Raw genomic sequence first — 21,876 nt, forward strand, 5'->3', positions numbered from 1 at the left:
TTTTGGTCCTTTGTGTCTTCATCTGTATAAAAAAAAAAAAAGGGGCCTTAAACTCAGAGACTAAAAAAAAGTCTCTAAGGAAACTTCTAGTTTCACTCTATGGGATAAGCTTCAGTAACAGTCTCAGTGTTCTCAGTGCACCATTTTTTGTCATTGTTTTTAATGACAAATCACATGTTTTTCCAACTAGTTACTTCTTACTTTAAATCATGAAGAGCCAGGGAAAGGAGGTACTGCAGCAAACACTTTTAATAAGAATACAAAATTCACACCAGAGGCACATTCTGGGGAATGTAAATGAACTATCACAAGTAGTAATTCTGCTGGAAGAATAAAATAAGGCTCTCTCAGAGTACAAATATACAGGAGGGAATGATTTAAAATAGCTTTATGATTTACAGTCACATACATTGTATTAAGCACTGAAAACAGGCATATTAATTAAAAAGCCAGCTAAATGGCATTTGAACATATATAACAAATCTTACAGTCCACAAAGTTCATGTATTAACAGTAATTTTAAGTACTTCATTTCAACACAAAAGAAATGAACAGGTGAAGCGATACCTCTCAAAATATTAATTTATGTCTATGACAAAAATCAAGAGAACTTATATTTTAAAAGGATTACATTAGTGATAAAACCTCACAGCAGACAGGCCAACCACAGAACACAAAACCAATGGTGCTGAGCAACTGAAACAGTATTGGCTTCCCCAGCCCCTTCCTTCTTGCTACCACCACACGGACCCACGTCACCTTTCCTTTACTCAGACGAACAGGAGTCCTCACTCCGCAAAAGGAATGAAGAAAAAACAAACAGCAAATTCAAAAGTTGATTTCTCCATAAACCTTCAATGTGGTTTAACAAATACAAAGAAACTCAACACTTATGCACAGTGCTCCTTTCCAAGGAAGGAACAGACGCATCGAACATTATCTGAAAGGGGCTTTCTTTATGGACTTATGTACACTGGTTGAATGAGAATTACTGCATCTGAGAAGGCACATATCTGTGATTTAAGGCTTAACCGGTATTGTTACATATGGAAGTCAATGAAAGCTATCTAGGAATTCACTTCTGTCAAAATGGAATTTACCCAAAAAACTAGCTTTCTAAGCACAGATTTCTACTCTAGAAACCATCAGGAATTTCTATTCTCAAGTCTACCTGTCAAAAAAAAATTCTTTAAGCACGTTTCATTATGAATCAAAAGAAATTGCTAACATAACCATTCCATGACTCTGGGTGACGCAAATTCATAAGCTCAGGAGCCTCAGAAATGACAGTGTGATTCCTGCGTCTTTAAGGAAAAGTCTCAGCAAAATTACAATGGTACAGATTCACTTTTAAAAAGGTATTTGCCACAACTCCACAAGCCAGTCAGTCATTCATTAGAGCTGCCGCCTCTGTGCGGATGTTGCAGGAACACCATATAATTTTACTCTGCAAAATAGTTTCTTTTTTCTTTAAGATAATACATGAAAATGAATCTCTTAAAGATGTTTAATATATTCATATATAAAATATCTGATGTTGATACAAATCGTGTAAACCTCCCTTTGGAAAAGTTACAACAGGTCCTCGGTTGCAGGACCAAAAACCTTGAATTTTTGTCTTGTCAGTGCAAATCTATATTAGGTGTTTTCAAACTACAGAAATAGCCATCAACCCTCACAATACAAAAAGATATCTCAAAAAGGAAAATTACTGTGTTCAGATTATAGAAATTATGTTTACATTAAAACTACCCACATTCCCATCAAATTTAACAGTTCAATTGTTAAAGTATGAAAAGGGAAAAATTAAAGCTGTTTGTGCAAGAATCACTACAATGGTTGTCACCCTTTTCCTCTTCCCCCGCTTCTGCTTAATTCTTACTAGGTTTATCTGGAAATATAACAATCTGACTTTCTTTGTTCCCCCAGGTGTGATTTTACTGTTCTTCAAGCCAAGATGGGGCATCCACTCCAGGGGTTTTCAATTTGATATGGAACTGTTTAAGTGTCTGTTCAAGCTGCTTCTGATTCCCAGCAAAGTAGGCGGCAATGGCATTGTGGAAAAGGACCAGCTGATTGTGCAATACTTTAACCTGTGAACAGGGCAGAGTTACAAGACCAAGCGTTAACACCGACGACAATGAAACATAAGGTGATTTATTACATGTCTTCATGAAAGAGCGTCTCTCTCCTCAGGAAAAGCTGTTCTGACAAAGTATTGCACACACACCAGTTGTACATTGCTTTGCAGTCACTGAGTCTTTGTTGAGTTTTTAACTTCTCTGAGGGAATAGATCAGTTTAAGAAGCTAAATATGTACTCTCTTAACCCTTTTCAGACATTACTGAGCATACCTTAATTAAGAATATCATTAGGTCTCCCTTCAAACGAAGTGAATTCAAAATCAAATGTTGAAGAGAGGAAAATTATATCTAAATAATAACTACATGATCTATGCTATACAGCAAGTATGGACATCATTCAGGCTACACTTTATGTAAAACTAAGTAGGCGGGATACTTTAAAGCACTGCAGTTCTCTGCAAAGACTGAAGGAGTGGTGGCAAGTGTTGCCCAGAAAGCCAATTTACTCAAATTCCCCTCAGTTATTTTCAATTGCTTATTACTTTGAATGATATCAAGAGTATGTTTTAACCAAGTAACACTGTATCTATGACTCTTTTAAAGAAATCAGCAAAGCATCACAAAGATTTTACGAATATTGAAATGTTTCCTGCGGTGTTATTTGTAACTGCAAAATGTTCAATAATAAAGTATAAAATAAACTCTTATATAGCCATCCAATGCAATATTCATTAAAACTGAGCTTTAATAATTTTTAATGATGTAAAGACATCTGATACATGATGCTAAGTGAAAAAATAGGATATAACATTTTATACAGGGTATGAAATCTGTATTCACTGTAAACACACACGCAGTCTCTCTGGCCATTTCTCCGTTCATCGACCTCTATAAAGGAAATAACACTAATATTTATATTGGATATTCTTGATTTGTAAAGTCTTTTATTTTTAAAATTAAAATATTATAAAAACAGCACATGCTCAAGATTGCAAGTAAAATCTCCTGATTCATGCATTTATTCTCCTCTGACCCGAGAGAATCACTGTTAACATTTTCTCGTGTATCCTTTGACAAAGTTTCTAGGTTTATATACAAAATTTTAAAACATAAATGGATTGCACTATGTACACTTCCAGTAACAGATTTTTACTTAAAGTATCTCAGATAACTTTTAATTCCATTCATTTATTCATTCAGTAGATATTCATGAAGTACCTTCTGCATGCCAGGCACTGTTCTAGGTGTCTCCTCATGAGCTCACATTCTTAGGGGATGGAAAAGGAAGGAGAGAGGTAAGCCAGAAACTAAGTATTGACCCCAGGGAATGAATAACTCAAGCCTAGAGAAGAAGCTGGGTTAACATTTAGGGCATCTGGAGCTGCCAGATTCACCTAGTTGTTTGAAAAATAAAAAGGATTCTTTCCTCTTTCTCTGACAAAGATCAGAATGTTTCTGGCAGGGATATAGTTTAAGAGGAACAGATAGCATGAAATGACGACAACTAAAAAGTGTCTGTAAAAACTAAAAAGAATTATCTTGAACTTATCTGCTCAGACATTTAAGGCCTGCAACCTTCCTAAATGAAAACCTCTGGTGCCAGGTCCAAGGACAACAAACATGCAACCGATGTGTTAGGCACTGCACCTGGGATACAGGAATACAAAGATAAGTAAGGCAGAGGCCAGCAGAAATGATGATTAATGTGATAAATGGGTAGGTAGGGGAGGAGAGAATTTTCTCAAGAAAGCATGAAGGAGAACACTGGGATGGGAGAACTCTAACTCCCCTGCCATCTAGTTCTGAGATGAGGGGAGTATTTCAAAGGATGGTGAACCTCCACCCAGGGGCAATTATTAAAACAGGATAATCACAGGTCAAGCAGGTTTCTAGAAGGCAAACAGGAGGTGAGCACAGTATTCTATTATAATGACTGTTACAATAATGGCCCCAGTTACCCCTTTCCATATCCATACCCTTAGGGGAGCCTTCCACAATGAAAACGAGCTTGGCCTGTACTATTAAAAAATGAGGCTTGATAAGCAAGTGCCTGCCCTGGGGGACTACTGCTGCCATCTTGTGAAGAAGCCCCATCTGGCCTCCTTTGGGCTTAAAGTCTCCAGGGGCAGAGGCCCAGCCATTCCAGCTGCTCTCAGTGCCCAGCATCAAAGTGAAACTGGAAGAACCCAACCTACCTGACCTACGCACTTGTGGGAAATAAAGCATTGTTGTTCCAGGCTCCTAAAGCTGTCAGTGTTTTGTTATGCAGCAGAAGATGAGGTACATCTATGAAAAAGGTCAAGAATGCAGTTTCCTAGGAATGAACGAGGGTTCAGTGAGCAGTGAAAAGGAGGAAAATCAAGGTGGGGAGGACAAGGTTCAGATACATGAGAGAAATTGAGATGGAAAGCAGCTAGGGAACAGAGACTCACACAAGCCAGGCAAAACTGCTACTAACCAGCCCCAAGACCTAACTGCAGGTTAGGAATAAATGTAATATAGTATCTTTGAGAACTTTTACCTCCAATTTTCTGGGAAGAGTTGCATTAGACAGAGTTTGATACTGGTCACAGCCTCCCCAAATCTGTTATTTGTTATTAATCTAGGGCATTAGTAAAGTATTCCGATTGTTAGTACTTTCTTTATAGAAATTACCAGAAAGACACTGGAATCAGGAGGTCTGCATGCCAGTCTTAGTTACCCCTTCCTAGTTTTCTTTGTGATACTGCTGCAGGAGAATGGGGCATGAGAGGATCGTCATGTCCCAGGTCTCCAGAGAGTCCCTGGAATGGGCCACCAAGTGAGGGTCCTTGGCTTGCAAAGGAAAGAAATCAAGAGTGAGCCACAGTACAGTAAAAGCAGGTTTATTTGGCGAGATACACATTCCATAGGCAGATAGCAGGTCTGTCTCAGAAGGCCTGGGGTGTGGGTGTGGTTAGATTTTCATGCGCTGGGTAATTTCATATGCTAATAAGTGGGAGGGTTATTCCAACTATTTTGGGGAAGGGGCAGGGATTTCCAGGAATTGTCCCCACCCCATTCTTGGCCTTTTATGGTTAGGAACTGTCATGGCACCTGACATGTCCTTAGCAACTAATGTACTACAATGAGCCTATGAGGCTCAAGGTCTGCTGGAAGTGAATCTTCTGCCATCTTGGGCTGAGTTGGTTCTAACCAGTTTACATCATACTCTCAATGGCTATGTCATTCGTTTAATGGCTGTGCCCTTACCCCCTTCTCTTTCTGTCTCCACACCAGGCACAGGCTACTTCTAATTTCATTGGCATCAAGGATGACATTACCAAACTGAATTTGCAGTGCCGCTGTCAGGGTTAAATGGAACGAGGTACTACCTAGAACACTGATACAGACTAAGGACTCATTAGATTTCAATGAATCTAAGTTTACCTATTTGTTAAACTTTCAGATGACATTGACTTTTCTCAGTAAAATAAACTCTCATTTATTTATAACCCACTGATTTGGAACTTGGAAGAAGTAAGACTGTGATTTATAATAAATATACACTTGGTCCAGGCACAGAGCTCCCAAAACCCTTGTTAATTTCCTAAGTGATAAGAGCCAAGGTAGTATCTTTTGTTATAATATTGGGTCTCTGGTTCTGTTCCTGAAATAGTCCCAGAGCTATAAAGGTGGAAGGATTGTCTTTTGTTATTCACAGCAAGTCCTCTTCTACCACATCGGACTTTATGCTAGTGAGGGGATATTTGGAAAGCCCCTAGATAACCATAGCTTGGGGGCTGGTTGCCAGGGGAACTAAATTGTGATTGGAAGGTGGAAATTTTCACCCTCACGACCCAACCTCTGGACAGTCATTTAATCAACCATGCCTACACAATGAAGCCTCCATAAAAATCCCTTAAGTATGGGGTTTGGGCAGCTTTTGGGTTGGTTAACGTATCCACAAGCCAGGAGGGTGGTGCACCCCAAACCCCACAGGGACAGAAGCTTTTGCGTTTAGGACCCTTCTGACCTTGCCCTATGACCTCTTCATCTGTATCCTTTAATATTTTTTGTAATAAACCTGTAATCTAATGAGTAAGCTGTTTCCAGAGCTCTATGAGTGCTCCAGCAAATGACTGAACCCAAGGAGGGGGTCGTGGGAAACTTCGGTTTATTCGCAGTTGGTCGGAAGCTTAGGTGGCAACCTGGACTTTCGAATGGTGTCTGAAGGTGGTGGTGAGGGAGGCCCACAGTGTCAGAATTGAACCAACTGCAGAACATCCAGCCAGTGTCTGGAAAATCAGGGAACTGGTCTGTGTGGGAAAAAACCCTACACATCTGATGTCAAAGTGAGACGTGTTGTGAGTGAAACAAGAAACAGGGTTTTTTCCTTTTCAAAGATAGAAACTAATGTGAAGTTTACCTTAGAACAATGAAAAAAAGGTTTGTGCTAAGCAAATAAATTCTGCTGACAAGATTGCATGGGCACAGTTGGTTTATCAACACTGCCTGCCTTGATATGGTCTTCAATCCAAGGACAGAGATGCTGCAGAAGGAATTCCTCTGCCTGACAGATCACCTCAGAAGAACCTTTAAGGGTCCCTTTACAACCCCATGATTTTGTGCTTCTAAAATGAACACATTTTTCAAGCACTAAGACAGCACTTAATTTCTTCCAAATTATGCATTGGTTAGCACCATTCAAGTTAATAATATTACAAAAAAATTTGTTTAAACATTCTTAACACAGAATTTCATTAATTCATATTGACTTCTTTATGTCTAGACATGAAAGTTTTGCATTGCAATCACTTTTAAAACAAGCTTTTAAATGATAAACTGATTTTTTATATCAGCATCTACTAAGGAAAGGTCAGATTATGCTAATTAAGGTTTAACCAGGGCTCTCCTTACATGAGTGGAGTTTGATTTTAGGACCAAATCTCTTTCTTGTAAGACACTAGAGTCAATTAAAGTAATAGCTAGCAAAAAAAAAAGTAAAATAAAATAAAACATTACAGGCTAGCTCTCACTTGATTCTTATTTACATAAGAATATTTTCTGAACTTGATCTGTTCTCAGTCGCACCTCTGCCAGCGTGACTGAGTTTCAGATCTCTTCCAGAGTACACACTGTCAGGGACTGGTCAAAGGAGAGCTCTGAGGACAGTATGTTTTGACAGAAAGATGGAAAAGTTTTCAGATGACCCTAGCTATGAAAGAATTTCTTAAAAATAAAAAAATCATAAACTATAAGGAAAAGATCGGCAAATTAAATTACTTTAAAATATAGAATTTCTGGGGAGGGCATAGCTCAATGGTAGAGTGCATGCTTAGCATGCAGGAGGTGCTGGGTTCATGCCCCAGTACTCCCTCTAAACATAAATAAATAAATAAACCTAATTACCCCCCCAAATAATAAAAATAAATAAGTAAATAAATATTTTTTTAACTTAGAATTTCTATTCACACAAGGATAGTGAAAAGACAAGTTACAAACTGGATAAAGGTATCTGCATTACAGGTACTGACTAAAAGTCTGTGTTTAGAAAATGTGACGAACTCCTGCAAACCAACTACCTAATTAAAAAAGAGCAAATAACATGGGTGGGCATTTTACACAGCAGGAAACAGGAGTGACCAATTAAATTTGAAAAGACACCCAGCCTCAACAGGAAACAGGAAAATGCAAATGAAAACTGATGTGGCATGCTATTTTATGCCCGCTACATTAGGAAAACTTAAAACAATGAGAACTCTTGTACACTGCTGATTGGTGCATACATTTGTACAACTATCTTTGTTGTACATTAGCTAGTAAAATGAAAGATGCATGTATCCTATGGAACAGCAAATTAGCTCATAACAATGTGCCCTAGAGAAGCTTGCACGTGTCCCATGAGACATGTACAATTATGTTCACAGCAGTACTGCTTTTAGCATCAAGAAAACAAAAAAACTAACCAAAATTTGTATTTACAGGAGAATCGATAAATAAACTGTGGTCTCTTCATGTGATAGGGATGCGGTATAGGAGTGAAGATAAATGAATGGCACCTCCATGTGTCATCATGGAAGAACCTCAGGAAGACCAGACAGAGCAAAAGAGGAAACAAACACCCGCAGTAGGATCCCATTTATATAAAGTTCAAAAACACATGTAACTGAATGATACAGTCATATGTGGTGAAATTATAAAGAAAACCAGTAGAAACAATAAGTAAAACTCAGAATAGGGGTTATGGACAGAGCAGAAGGGGGAAAATGAGGTAAGGGAAAGCACAGAGGAGGCTTCAGAAGTATTGATAGTTTTGTTTCTTAACCTGGGTGGTAGGAACGTGGTTGCTGGTTTTTGTTGTTGTTACTCTTTATATTTTGCCTGTATGTTAAACATTCTTTTGAATGTGCTTAATGTATTTTTTCATTATTAAAAAAGGGAAAGGTTATGAAAGATAAAAGTCTTGTCTATATCACAACTTCGCTGAAGCTCTGCATTTTTCAGTATTCTGATGAACCACAGGCAACCCCACTGCAGATTCAGAGAAAAAAAAAAAAAAAACACCTAAAATGTTACTTGCATTCATTCAGTAAATATTACCCTGGGTCTGGTGTAAGGCACTACTCTAGGGGCTGGAATGCAAGCAATCAACAAAAAAGACAACTCTGCTGTCAAGAACCTTATATTCTACTGAGGGGATAAAGAGAAACAAGATAAATAAACTATACAGTATGTCAGATGATGACATTTGTTACAGAGAAAAACAAAGCAGCAATGGGGAATAGGAGATGTCTGCACAGAAGAGCGGATGCAATGTAAATAGGAAGGCTAGACGAGGTCTCATTAAGGTGACATCTGAATAAAGACCTGAAGGAAGTGAGGAAATGAACTTTAAGACACTTAGAAGAGGAACGTCCCAGACAGGAAACAGCAAGCACTAAGGTCCTGAGTGGGCAGTGTGCGTGGAACACTCTGAGTAAGGGTCTGGTGGGAGATGTGGTCAGATGGGTAATGGGGACTAGACGGTGTAGGAACTCGGAGGTCATCAGAAAGACTCTGGCTACTTTGCTGAGTGAGATGAGAAGGTACTAGAAGATCCTGAGCAGAAAACTGACAGTAACTAACTTAAGCTATAAACATGCAAGAGGGGGAAAGATGGAGACCTGTCAGGATACCTCAGCAGCAACCCACCAGGTGAGGCAATGGTGGCCCGACTCCGGTGCTAACAGAGGAAGCAGGGAGAAGAGGTGGGATTCTTGTGTATGGGATGTGCTGACAGATGGATCAAGATGCAAGATGTGAGAGAAAGAGAACAAACAGGATGCCAAGACTCTGGCCCCGAGCAACTGAAAGAATGAAGCTGCCATATACTGATGTGGCAAAGAGTGTGAGAGGGGAAAGGTGGGTATCAGGAGCTCAGCTTTGGACAAGTGAAGTCTGAGATGCCTTTCAGGCACGCACATGGAAGTGCTGAACAGGTCACAGTATTTCTGAGATTGGATCATTCAGTGTGGCAGTCTAGGCTGGAAATGTAAACTAGGGGTCAACACACAACAACATGCAGCTGACAGTCAAAGCCACAGGACTAGAAAGAGCTCATCAAGAGAGGAGACAGAAAAGACACCCAAGGATTAAGTTATGACCCTTAATACTTCACAATTTATACAGAACTTAGCCTGAAAGGGATCACAGGCCTAAATATCTACATTTACATGGCTAAAAGCCATAAACCTTCTAGAGGAAAACACAGGAGAAAGTCTCAACAATCTTGAGCTTGGCAAAAATTTTTAAATAATTCACACAAAGAATACATTATAAAAAAGTTAATAAATAGGACTTCATCAAGATTAAAATACTTTTCTCTTCAAAGCACAGTTATAAAAATGAATAGGCAAGCCACATATTGGGAGAAAAGATTTGCAAAACAGACAAAGAACCTGATGCCAGAATATATGAAAAATTCTTACAAAATAAGAAGATGACGACAAACAGCCCAACCAAAAAAAATGGAGAAAAAAATCTGAACAGGCATTTCATAAAAAAAGTATTTTATATATATATATATATATATATGTGATATATATATATACACATACGTACAGATGGTAGGCAAATAAGCATGTGGAAAGATGACCAACATCTTTAGTTATTAGGGAAATTCCAATTTAAACCATGAGACACCACAACACATTCACCAGAATGGCTAAAATTAAAGATTCACCATACCTTATTGGTGAGGATGTGAAACAGACTGACCTCTCATATACTATTGGTGGGGATGTCAAATGGTACAACCATCTTGGAAAAGTTTTTCAGTTTCTTAAAAAGTTAAGCATGCACCTACTGTTCCCATGTGTAGGTATACATACAACCCACTATTCCACACCTGAGTAGTGAGTGGAGTGGAATCAAAGTGTATGTCCACACAAAGACTTGTACACAGATGTTCACAGTAATTTACTTGTATTAACAGCCTACAACCCAAATGTCTATCAGTAGGTGAACAGGTAAACTGTGGTATTTCCATACAATGGAGCACTACTCAGCAACAAAACAAATGAACAACTGATAAACACAGCATGGATGAATCACAAAACTTGTGCAGTGAAAGTAAGCAGAAAACAAGGAGTATAAACTATTTGGTTCCATTTATATAAAATTTAGAACATGCAAACAAATCTATAGTAACAGAAAGCAAATCAGTGGTTGTCTGGAAATGAGGGTTTGGGTTACAAAGGGGCTTGAGGAAATTTGGGGAGGTGATGAACACACATACTATCTTGTTTTGGTGATGATTTCATAAGCATCTACATGTGTCAAAACTTGTCAAATTGTACACCTTAAATATGTGCAGCTATTATTCATCAAATTATACCTCAATAAAGCTGTGGGGGGAGAACAGTGGTGCTGGGAAACCGGTTATCTACCTGGGGGGAAAACTGGATTCCTAATTCACATACAATTGGTTCAGGTTCCAGGACCCCTGCAGATACCAAAACCTGAGGATGCTCAAGTCCCTAACATAAAACGGCTCAGTACAGTCGGTCCTCTGTAGCCAAAGGTTCCACATCCACGTGTTCAACCAACAGAGAATTCTGATGTACAGCTGGCTGAATCTGTGGATGTGGAACCTGTGGATTTGGAACCCGCAGATGTCAAGGGCCAAGTGCAATACAATAAACCAGCTCCAGGTAGATTTGGAATTGTGAAAAGCAAATAACAAAACAAAACAAAACAACAAAAACAAAAACCAAAAAACCTCCAACCCCCCAAAAACCCCTAAAAATTTTAAAAGAAAATATTATATATCCAATATCTTAAAATGTTGGATTGGAAAAGATTTCTTAAATAGGACACAAAAGGTATTAACAATAGAATAAAAGATTGATAATTTAATTGAAATTTAAGAGATTTGGTTTGTCAAAAACCATTGTAAAGAGGGTAATATCATAAACCACAAATGGCAGAATATATCTGTAATGAATAACCAAAAAAAGGATTAGTATAAAAATATATAAAGAATTCCTACAAATCATTAAGAAAAAAACAAATTAACCCAGTAGAAGTATGGGCTAAGGCTCAAATTGGCATTTTACACTAGAAGAAACACATGTGACCATAAATAATGAAGAAAATAAAAGAACAAAAATACCATTTAACTCACTTCATTTACAGAGAATGCAAATCAAAGGGAACTTGCATACATTGCTGGTGGGAATGTAAATTGCTACATTCATACTGGAAAACAATTTGGAAAACAATTCGGCTTAATCTTATCAAGTTGAAACTCACAATGCGCTATAAGGCATGATCAGGAACACTCACAGCAAACACAGAAACGACGCGAATGTCCTTTAACAGTAGAACGAATAAATAAAATGTAAGGTAAGAGGGAAGTAAGAGGATGGGTTAGGGAAGGAACAGAAAGATGGAAACAAATTTTGGTCACGATCTAGTTCTTGGGTTGGGTGGTGGGGTCACAGATACTCATTGTATATATTATTATGCTCAACTTACATATGCATTATATATATTATTTTGTGTGTATATCAATGTCATTTTTTTAAAAAAACACAAAAAAGAGGAAAATAATAAAGCTTCATGACTCATTTCAAATGTAGTATAAAAATAAAGACTATAAATGAAATGATAAATTTAAAAATAAAACTAAATTAGAAAATTTCAAATAATCTTTCTAGTTTCTAATTCTCTCTAAAGCCATAAATTACTTCTGCTTATAATTAAGACATGCACCTTTGCTTGAAGAGTCTAAAGGAACAGACCTCAGAGAATTCAAGGAAAACTCCTGTCCCTAAAACAGGATGTCACAAATCCTTACGAACTGGTATGTGAAGCATTTTGAAGTTTTGCAAAGTTTCACTTAAGTAAAATTTCCTTCTCTAAAATGGCATTTTCCAAATTAGGAAGAAAGCAAATCTACCACAAATACACCATTTATTAATTTTCTACTTTCTCTGTCCATTAAATAGATAATCTTTTTCTCTGCCTGTAAAGACGCTTGTTAACTGCAGGAGGAGGCTGATTAGCTAGAGGAGAATGAAAGATTCAGGAAAACTGGGCCCAATTCCCATTTCTGCCCCCAGTTTACTAGGTGAACTCTTTTCGCACTTGCATAATGAAGAAACTGAGATTAAGATAATTTTTATGGTTCCTTTCTACTAAAATTTTCTGAGGAAACTGCTTTCTAAATAGAAGTATACACATATTTGGAAACTCAAATGGTTCTCAAAAAGCCTTTCTGTTGAAAGGTTTTCTTTTGATAGAAAAACATGATTTCTGTTTATTTATAAGGACAGAAACTGGCACTTCCATAGAGATGTAATAAATTCAGCTGAAAGTTTAGGTACCAGTTTATGAATACTCTTCCCGATTTTGAGTTTTGTTTTTTTTTTAAGGCTTTCACACTTGAGTCACAAAGTAATTTTCCACCTTGTTCTACTAGTATTACTTGGTCTTTCTTATTTTCCAATTTCAGATGATCCTTCACTCCTGGAATTACAGAGCAACTAAAGGGCTTCTGTATTTCTAGTGTGAAATTCTAATTTTCAGAAATAGGTTCTAGCTAATTACTGTTCTTTGGGCCACAAAAAAATTTGAATTTGAATTTGAATTCTCAATGTTTTAGAATTAGAGGAAACAATAAAAGAGCCCAGGATTTGAGTCATGTACTGGAACTGCAGAGAGCTGTTACAAAGCTCAGAAAGCTGGAGAATCAGGAGGAAAGTGGGAAGGAAGGGCATCAGACCGTTTTTAGCTAACCCTACTAATGTCAACACAGGTCTGCATTCCCCACTCCCTGACAACTGACACACCTAACACAGACACACAGCTCTTCCTGTCACTGAGGGAAGCTTGGGAGCTCACTAACAAGCCTCAGAACGGGGGCATTAGCTGTATTTAAAATGGTCCCCCACCCCCGAGTGAAACTTAATCCATGGGAAATAAAGGAAGGAGGATGCTTTTTAGGACTGAATTCTAGTTTTCACAACAAAATGATACAATACTCATTTTCACAAAAACATTCTCTTGGTAATTGTGAGAAGGTTGATGTGCAAAGCCTTTTAAAGTACCCACACTTCAGAGAAGTTCCTGGTATAAAGAAAGCCTCTGGGGAGTCACAGCTTTTCAATTATAATTATGGAAATAAAGTATAAAATTTCATTGTCATTTTTGTCTCAGAAGTTGTTTTATACCAACAAAGGTACCTTACCTCGTTTTTCTATTAGCACTGACAAATAAGTGTAATTCTAGTACAAGTTTTAGCTCTGGTAGTACAGCCTCAAAATCAGACACAAATTTAAATAAGAATGGTAAGTCGACTCTTTCATCCAATCAAACCATTACTAAATCAAAAATAAAGCTAAATTAAAATTAATGAATAAATCAATTGCAGTATGAATATACTTTCTAAATTAAATGAACTAAAGATTTAGAATATTTTATTTTCTACCTATTTTTGAGTAGTGTGAATTTGTCCTAGGATATGTGCTCATGTAGTATGTTCAGTGCGGCTCTGACTGATAGGCTACAAAGAATCTTCAGGAGGCTTTGGTTACCTGAAGATAGAAATAAATACAAATCATTACCAATAGAGGGAAAATTTAAGTAATATTAGAGAAGCAGTTGCAATACAATTTTAAAGATAACTAACTTTTGCAATCTTGGTAATGACTATGCTGTTGTCACTATATATAGCAGTTTTAACAAGGCTTGAAAATTATTTTAAGTTATTTGGCTTGTTTATCAGGTTCACTTTTACCAGGCTGTCTGGCTTTAGAAAGGTAGGTCTAGGAAAGACTCTGGTTTCTCAACTAGAAGTGGCTTAGGGAGAGAGATGAAGAAAGTTACACGGGGGAAAAGGTCAAACCCCACTTTTAGAAGAAGGGGCACAAAGCCAAAATGTTGAAGGAAATATTTTAGGGTCATTACACTTTTTCAGTGTACTTCTACATTTATGCTACGAAGTCGTAAGTGATGAGCATACAGAATCAAAGGCACAGTTAAGCATTTTTGGCAGACTATTCTTCGATACGGTGGGTGACACTCACTTTTGTGATGTGACACATAATATGTTACCTTTGTATCTGCTCTGTGCAGTCTTCTGTTCTCTTCAAGTTATAGTTAAAAAAAAAAAAAAAAACAAAGAAACACACACACACTCAAAGTTAAGCAACTCGCCGAAGTTTTAGACAGCTAGGAAGCAGATAGGCTGGGATTTGGGGAACTCGGGAACGTCTTTTCTAAGACTAGTCCACGTTCTTTCACCTGTTCTAATCTGCCTTTACTCATAAGGCAATAAACATTTTACAAAGCTTTCAAACAAAGTTTGAAACAAACAAAAAAAAAGGCGTAACAGATCATTTAAAGGAAGAGTAGAAGAGAAATACTTTAGCCTCCTATTTTTGTCTCTGGCCCTGAAGCTGCATTTAAATATCTCAGAGCAAGGATCTAACACAAAGATAGGAACAGATGAAAGAAATACAAATTAATTCTTTCTAAAATTATGAAGAATAATGCAATATTAAACTCATACAATAAAAAAACTTTCACATAATCTTTCCATAATTACAGAGCAGGAAAAAAATCTATACTGAACTATTTATGCATGTATCTCCTAACTGAAAAAAGATTTAAAGTGGCTCTAAGGATAAATAAAATACAATAGAAAAGCAGATTTAAAACAGGAGCAACAGAAGACAGAGGTAACATTTCCTGCCATGGGATGACAACAAATCTGACAAATTTTCAGAACCTAACATCAGAAACAATTACAGTAATTTAGAAACATACCAAATCACCATGAACTCAGTTACAGAGAACTTTCATAAAGATCTGCCAAATAATGAGCAACCCAGATCAGACACAAGCAAAACCACTACAGCAGCATCTGGTGAGTGACCCAAAATATGCCACACAATGCTTTAATTGTTAAAGGGCAAAAGCAAACTTCAGTACTGACTACTAACACAGAGAGTCACGCTGGGGTTTTAAATAGAAACTGGGTAAGAGAAATTTAAGAGCAGGACTGATAGATAATGCCAAGTGGATGACACTGAAAACTTTCTCCTGCGGACACAGCATGTATCAATAGAAGATAAATACTACTCACAAAGTTACTGACTGAAAAACTTTGAAGTATTACTTCATAACTTTAAAGTATTACTTCATAGGCATCAAAATGATAAAAAAGTACCTCATTTCTACCAAATGAACTTTTTTCCAAATCAAATTTAGATTACGTATCTTTTTACCAGAAACACTGAGGTAATTTTTTTTAATGAGGTAATTTCTAGTTAAAATAAGTTATTAGTTTTAATATATTTACAGTTGTTAAGTCTTTCAAAGTAATTATTGGCTCTCCCAGTAATTCTATAAAATAGAGGTTTAAGTGTCCAACAACACTGGGGCAGTGGCTTGCCTTAAACATGTAATGAAAAGCTGGAACAAAATCATTCCCTGGTAAGATGCCTCCCACCACTAGTATGTAAAGCACTAACTACTTTCTTTACTCCCAACTATTTAAAAAGGTATAATGATATGCTTTCCCTGCCCATCACGGATTTTTTTTCCAGTAAGTAAAAAGCCAGAAGAGTAACAAGCAGGAAAGTATACCTGTCTTGGCCTTTCACTAGGCTTGTGAAGTATAATTTTATGACTTTGTAATAGCTTGGAAATGCTTGTCATGAAAGCAACTACCAGCTGAGAAAGAGAAGCACTATCAGAAATACGGGCGTGGGCACTGGGGAGGGAGTGAGAGAAGGAAAGACAAACACGAAAGTAAGTGGAGGTGGAAGAATAGACTTTATTTTTCTGACTCACTGGGATGGGTTTCAACAAATCACTGACAAGTAGGTTTAAAAAAAAAAGCATGCTATGAGGGAAAAAAGGGCAGTCCTGTTTTGAAAAGAAGATAACTGATGAAACACAATCTGTAAACTGCAGTAACACTGTTGCAAAACTATGCCTTATAATTCTTTATCCAGTGGTACATTAAACTTCTCAGTGCACAGGTTTTCTCCCCCTTAGCAGAAATGTCTATTGCCCTCTGTTCTATGGTTTACTGTGTTAGCTAACTCCCTGTCCTAACCCTTCCTCCCAAGAGTTCCAGGTTTAGATGAGACTGATAATGGCTTCTGTTTTCCGAGGTTATCTCCAAACTTCTTCCTCTGCTGCTTTAAGTCCCTTACTTGGAGCAGGTTTATAACATCACATTTACCTAAAAGCAGGGCCATGGAGTCAAACAGATCTAGATTTGAATCCTGGTCTGGCTGTGAAACTTTGGGCAAGTTACTTAACCTCTCTGAACCTCAGTACCACCATCTGTACACCAGTATATGATCATCTAGATCACAGATTATAAATGTACATACAGATATTATACAAAATACTTATAGAGCGCTGCCTCCATATGCAGCTTACTCACAGATCAATGCCCATCAATTCACTTACTGTAGGAAGGGAATGCCCTAAAGATGCATCCATGGACCTGACCTCTAGGGGAAGAAATAAACCAGCAGGCTTTCAGAGCACAGTGATTTGTGCTTTAACTGGAGAAAGCCCTGGGCACTATGGCAATACATACAGGAAGAAAGAAACTTTCAAGTTGCTGAAGGAAATATTAAGTGCATAAATCATTCCGGTTAGCACTTGAGGTCCTAGTTTAAAATTAACTTAGGTCCAGAAGAGTAGTTAAGGAACCGGGTATTTCATTAGTTAGGTGAGCCTGTTCTCACTGGCCTTTGAACACTGGCAACAGGCACTTATAGATATACCAATGGCCCATTCAAACTCATCTTTATATTCACAAAATAGTTTTCCTTCATAAGTATGGCTGTGTATTTTATCTTGGAAAGCTAACTTTTTTTCTTCTCTTACACAGCTTAAAAAATTCCGATCCCATGTACCTAACAGCTGTTTATAAACTTAATGGAAAAGAGTTACCAAAATTTGTTAAAATAAAACCATTATTTTTCTTGGGAAAAAAAAATCCATGCGCAGTAATACTATGCTGTGCTTTAGGAAGAGAACAGAAAGTACAACAAAAGCTTACAAATCATTTAAACATATGATCCAAGATTTCTTGAAGACTTTTTTCTGACCTGTGTCCACCAGTGCTCATGGTCCTCATGCTGTGTGGTCCTGCTTGAGTAATACTGCCACCTACACCAGCAGGTACTTCCAGCCCACACTCATGTTTTCTTCATCAAATTCTAGATTTCTTCTTTCTCATGCTCCACTCAGCACGTTGTAAATAATTAACTATATGTTCTCCATTAGACTGTTAAGTCACTTGTCAGCAGGGAGTTTGTCATAATACCATTACACAGTATTTCTTTAGGATTAGGTATTGTAACAGCTCAAAGTAAGCACCTTAAACAACTTACTGAATAATTTTAAAAAAGGATCTTTTGAAAAATTAAAGGAATATGGATAGAAAACCAGAATGTTATAAGGTTTAAGAGGAATAAAGAAAAAAAACATAGTTATCAAATGATTTCTTTTTTTTAAATCTAACAAGCAAAGTGTAGATGAGTCATGGAAGGAATACACATATATGGTCAACAGGAAAGCACTGAGTCATTACTGAGAGGACTTCAAGGAAAGGTGAAAAAGAACAATGCAAAGTCAGGTTCTTAAACACTGCTAGTATCGTCTCAGATTTTACTCAGAGATACTAACTAAAGGTTGAACTTTCAAGTAAATCACAGAGACTAACTACTAAGAACTAAAAACAAAAGTGCAATAATGCTCCTGCCATCAAAACCAATGCAGATTATCAGTGATCTGTTCCAATCTCAGGGTGATCACTTAAAAACTCATCTTTATCACAAAACCTGGCAAACAGACTTGGGTGATACTGAAGGCCGGCAAAACAAATGAAATGTGGATCAGACACACACACAGGTACCAACGGTTCTACAGAAAAGAGACACTGCAGTAGTAATGGTCAAGAAGTAAATTTTAATGAGTGAATCCTATTCACTCAAAGTGAAAGGACTGAATACTTCCCCTCCCCTCCAACATAAACAACAAAAAAATGAGCTATCCTCCAAATGAGTTGATCACTTTTGACCAAAAGAGGTCAGAAAACACAAGTACTTTAAACATAATTGCCAAAAAAAAAAAAAAAAAAAAAAAAAAAAAAGAACCAAACACCTATCCCTCTGGAAGGCTTTTAGATCTATGGTACAAAATACCTCTCCTTCACAAAAATTGCATGCTAGAAATCTTAGTACAACCAACAGAGAGACTGTATGAACTGGTCAGCAAGGCATGCTCTCTCTCCTGCATTTACCACTTGATGACTGCAAATTACCAACTGATTCTGGGTAGGTGTGGCTTGGGTGATACTAATTTCAAAATCAACCCAGAACTCACTATTCTTTTTAGTTGCATGACTTATATAAAGATAGTTAAATTCTTCCTCTTTTCTAAAGAGAGAGAGGATGCAATGCAAATCATAGGCAAATGCTTCCTGCTCCATGTGGATACAGAAAAAGTTTTAAAGGGACCTGGGAGTCAAACCACTAACAGCAGCAAACATGGTACTGTACATGATATTTTCTGATGTAAATGTAAGGCACTGTATCACACCATTTCTAATCTATCACTTAAGATTAAACTGTTTTTAGATAAACAACAAGGACCTACTGTATAGCACAGGGAACTATATTCAATTTCTTGTAATAACATATAATGGAAAAGAATCTGAAAAAAAAAGTATCACTTAGCTGTACACCTGAAACTAATACTGTAAATCAACTATACTTGAATAAAAAACAAAATTTAAAAAGTATATAAAAAACAAAGCAAACAAAATTCAACAACAAAAAAGGTTAAACTGTTTTTCTATTCTTTTGAGGACAGAATCAATCATTTGATTTTAAGCCAACAGGAAAATTACAGGCTATATAAATATGTATATTAGGCTATGTTTGAAAAGTAGAAATCTATTTGAGTCTCATTCTGAAAAAAGAAGGTATACTATTTAAAAAACAAACATTTTCTAGCTATACTTATTTTCCTTTCTTTTAAAAATTAAATCTTACTCTTTGAATAGGTAGGATCAAAACAGAAATGACAGAAAAAGAATATAATGACGAGAAGTCTCATTTTCAGTCCTGTCTCCAACTACTCTGGGTCCCCTTCTAGGTAAACGATTTTAATTAGTTAATTCCTTTGATTTTTCTTTATGCAAATACAATAAAATGTAACTATACAGCATTATTTCCTTCTTCTTTTTTTTTTACACAAAAGGTATTGTACCATATACACTGCTTTGCACCTTGCTCTTTTCATTTAATAGTATGTTCTGAGGATCTTTCTATCAATAGCATTCCCATTCTTTTTTTTTTTCCCCAACAGCTGAAAAGCATTCCATTGTATAAATGAAACATAGTTTATTCAGCTAGTCCTTTACTGCTGAACTGTTTCGGGTGTTTCTCATCTTTTAATATTACAAGTGATCCTGCAACGAATAACCGTGTACGTCTGTCATTTCATCCTTGTGTTAGCTCTATCTACCAGCCCAGCTTCATCCAGAGCTACTCTCCCCCAGTCCTCCTTATGCTCTGGCCTCACTGACCTTCAACTGGCTTTTGCATGTTCTATTCCTTCCTCCACACCTTTAGGGAACTCTTCTCCTGCCCTTTGGGTCTCAGCCCCAATGTTACTTCCTCTACCACACCAAGCCAAGTCCCCTTTGTAGACTCAGAAGACCCCTCTATTTTCCCTTTATTGTACTTATCACACCTGAATTTCTGTCATTGTTTGATTAATGACCATTTCTCTTACTTGACTATAAGCTCTATGACTGTAAGACCATGTATTTCTACTCCTTAACCCAGTGACTGGCACATAAAAAGCAATTAATAAGTACTTGCTGAGTATTCCTTTAGGAATAAAATGTCAAATGTGCCAACTATACATCAATCTGCTGTATTTTACATGTATTTCTGTTTTATCTTTTAAATATCTCTTGAAACCTTCAATACACTCCACTTCCACTACCACCACCCTAATCCAAACTCCCACCATCTCCTTGTCCCACCTCCTATATTCACTCTTAAGTTCTTCTAAAATCTACACACCACACTTCAGACCAATCATTTGCCTAAAATTCTTTCAATGGCTTTCCGCTGATACTAAAATAAACCTCCCCCTAATGTGGTTTATAAGGTTTGCATGGTCTGGTCCCCGTTTACCTCCCAGTCTTCTCTCTATGCTCTAGTGTTCTTTGAACTTGCCACACCTCTTCCTGCCACAGGGCTATTACACATGCTGTTCTTTCTACCTGGAATACTCTCTGCTTTTCACTTTACCTGGATAATGCTCAACATTACGTTCTCATGAAAGTCTGCCCTGGTCACTCATAACTGACCATGCACTTCTCCATCACAGCCAAAATTTTATATATATATTTTGATGTGATTTGATCAATGTTGTTTCTTTTACTGGGCTATAAACTCTGAGGATAGAATTTTTTTTTTTTTTTTTTTTTTTACTTTTGCTCACTGGGTATCACCAATATCCATTATATACTTGATATATGTTTGTTAAATGAATAAAAAAAGAACAGTAACAACATGAAATTATACAAATTACATGATCAAATACATTCAAGAATTAAGTCTGGAAGTAAAGTTGCAGGAATAAGGGACTCTTTCACAGGATCCAAGTGTAGGTAATCATATCTGGTGCAGTGTTAAGGTTGCTTACTATACTTACACATTTCAATCCATAAATACTTATTTTTTATTTAGAATCAGGTAGGGTTCTTTAACCTACAGAACTTAATTTTACTTGACCTATGGGCAAATAGCAAGAATACTCTTTATGCCTCTAGCTATAGAAATAAAGATGACAGTAAATCACTGGCATGAATATTTTTTAAAATATCAAAAGTAAAAAGTTAGGTTTCTTTTGACAATGGGGAAAAAGATTTCAAGAGTGCACCTGCTCATACATATTAAGTAATGATTAACATACTCCTTAAAATTTGGCAACAAAGATCCATTTTTTAAAATCAGAGGTTTATATTTTTCCTCTCAAAGAGAAGAATATCTTTGTCCTCCAAGCTTTTCCAAACATTTACAGCATATTTTTACAAAAATGTACTAAGATTTGAGTATTTCCTATTATAGTACATATTTGTATAAAGCCACTAGGTCATCAGTGCTACATATATGGCTATCTTGTATTGCATGAGTATGTTACTTCTTGCTGGTTTTTTATTCTCTGTGTATTTTCCTCTTTCTCTGCCTTGCTGCTTTAGTTCACTGGATTTGTCTATGAAATAAGTCTGCAATAT

At 36.8% G+C, this 21,876-nt stretch overlaps 1 protein-coding gene across 5 annotated transcripts in view; it reads right to left on the bottom strand.

The window, feature by feature from the left end:
* Positions 1-231: 231 nt before the first annotated feature.
* Positions 232-21,876, bottom strand: part of ARFIP1 (ADP ribosylation factor interacting protein 1) — a 110,722-nt gene continuing 89,077 nt past the window's right edge. For all 5 annotated transcript variants that reach the window (XM_031464618.2, XM_010992519.3, XM_031464610.2 and 2 more), the window contains one exon: positions 232-2,093. In XM_031464618.2, coding sequence (XP_031320478.1) covers positions 1,938-2,093 — 156 coding nt within the window. In that variant the 3' untranslated portion in view covers positions 232-1,937. The remainder of the gene's footprint in view (positions 2,094-21,876) is intronic.

The sequence above is a fragment of the Camelus dromedarius genome, chromosome 1 (genome assembly GCF_036321535.1).
Source record: "Camelus dromedarius isolate mCamDro1 chromosome 1, mCamDro1.pat, whole genome shotgun sequence".
Classification (NCBI taxonomy): domain Eukaryota; kingdom Metazoa; phylum Chordata; class Mammalia; order Artiodactyla; family Camelidae; genus Camelus; species Camelus dromedarius.